This window comes from Argentina silus (assembly GCF_951799395.1).
Source record: "Argentina silus genome assembly, contig: scaffold_688, whole genome shotgun sequence".
Classification (NCBI taxonomy): domain Eukaryota; kingdom Metazoa; phylum Chordata; class Actinopteri; order Argentiniformes; family Argentinidae; genus Argentina; species Argentina silus.
In genome coordinates, this window is record NW_028153091.1 from 12,501 (window position 1) to 13,930 (window position 1,430).

Sequence of the window (1,430 nt, forward strand, 5' to 3'; positions counted from 1 at the left end):
GGGGGGATGAGTGGAGCATGGCACTGACACCACAGGGGGGGGGGGTGGTGGGGGTGGGGGAGTGGAGCATGGCACTGACACCACGGGGGGGGGGGGGGGAGTGGAGCATGGCACTGACACCACGGGGGGGGGGGGGGGGGAGTGGAGCATGGCACTGACACCACGGGGGGGTGGGGGGATGAGTGGAGCATGGCACTGACACCACAGGGGGGTGGGGGTGGGGGAGTGGAGCATGGCACTGACACCACGGGGGGGGGGGGGGGGGGGTGGAGCATGGCACTGACACCACGGGGGGGGGGGGGGGGGTGGAGCATGGCACTGACACCACGGGGGGGGGGGGGGTGGAGCATGGCACTGACACCACAGGGGGGGGGGGGGGGGTGGAGCATGGCACTGACACCACGGGGGGGGGGGGGGGGGGTGGAGCATGGCACTGACACCACAGGGCCTCCGTCATCTGCTGCTCCAACAGAGTCGTCACAGTGGAGTGTTCCAAATAGAATGTTCTAGAATGTTCTAGTCTAAATAAGTGTTCTAAGTTGGACTTTAAGGTCACAGTGGTACATTCACCACCATAATGCTGCTGCTATTTCCTGCCATGTTGTTTGTGATACTGTGTTTGATTTAAGAGATATATGAATATGTCTTTGATATTGTTGCTAGGTTAATGTTGTTGATATTGTGTTGCTTGGAAACATCAACAAGTCATTGCTGCTCTATGTGACTATCACCTAGAACCTAGAACCTAGAACCTAGGATACGAGGATGGACACTGCACTCGAGAAAAGGGTTCTAAAATGGTTCTTCATTTGCCCCCGTAGGGGAACCCTTTGCAGAACCCTTCTGGGTTCCATTTAGAATCTTCTGTGTAAAGGGTTCTACATTGAACCCAAAAGGGTTCTTCAAAGGGTTCCCCTATGGGGACAATTAAAGAACCCTTTTAGAACCATGAACACTAGAACCTAGTATGCTACTATGGACACTAGAATGTAGTATGCTAGTATGCTAGTCTGGACACTATAGTGTTGTCCGTCCCTCCAGGCGTCCAGGAGATGTCGTGCGGGGTGGACCCAGAGACCGGTGACGTGGTCCTGGGCTTCCACAGCTGTCAGATGGGGGAGGGCTCCACCTTCGTCTGGAAGAAGTCCTACAAGGAAATCACTGACTTCTCTAAAGGCCTGGTGGTCAAGACGGAGGGCAGCCAGTGAGACACACACACACACACACACACACACACACACACACACACACACACACACACAGATAGACCTGGTAAAAAGACTTGTACTGATGTTTAAATCATGAGAGAGGAGGTCCCGTAAGACAGAACACCTTCTCCTCCTCAATGAGGAAGTCAGTTCAGCAGCACCACAAACAGAACACACACACACACACATACACACACACACACACACACACACACACACACA

General features: G+C 54.4%; 1 protein-coding gene across 1 annotated transcript in view; it reads left to right on the forward strand.

Moving 5' to 3' along the window:
• LOC310824454 (myomesin-2-like) overlaps positions 1-1,208 on the forward strand; it is a gene marked incomplete at both ends in the record, with an annotated part of 13,470 nt that extends 12,262 nt beyond the window's left edge. Inside the window, one exon of the mRNA XM_083697700.1 lies at positions 1,042-1,208. Within this exon, the coding sequence (XP_083553826.1) occupies positions 1,042-1,208 (167 nt within the window). The remainder of the gene's footprint in view (positions 1-1,041) is intronic.
• Positions 1,209-1,430: the final 222 nt, after the last annotated feature.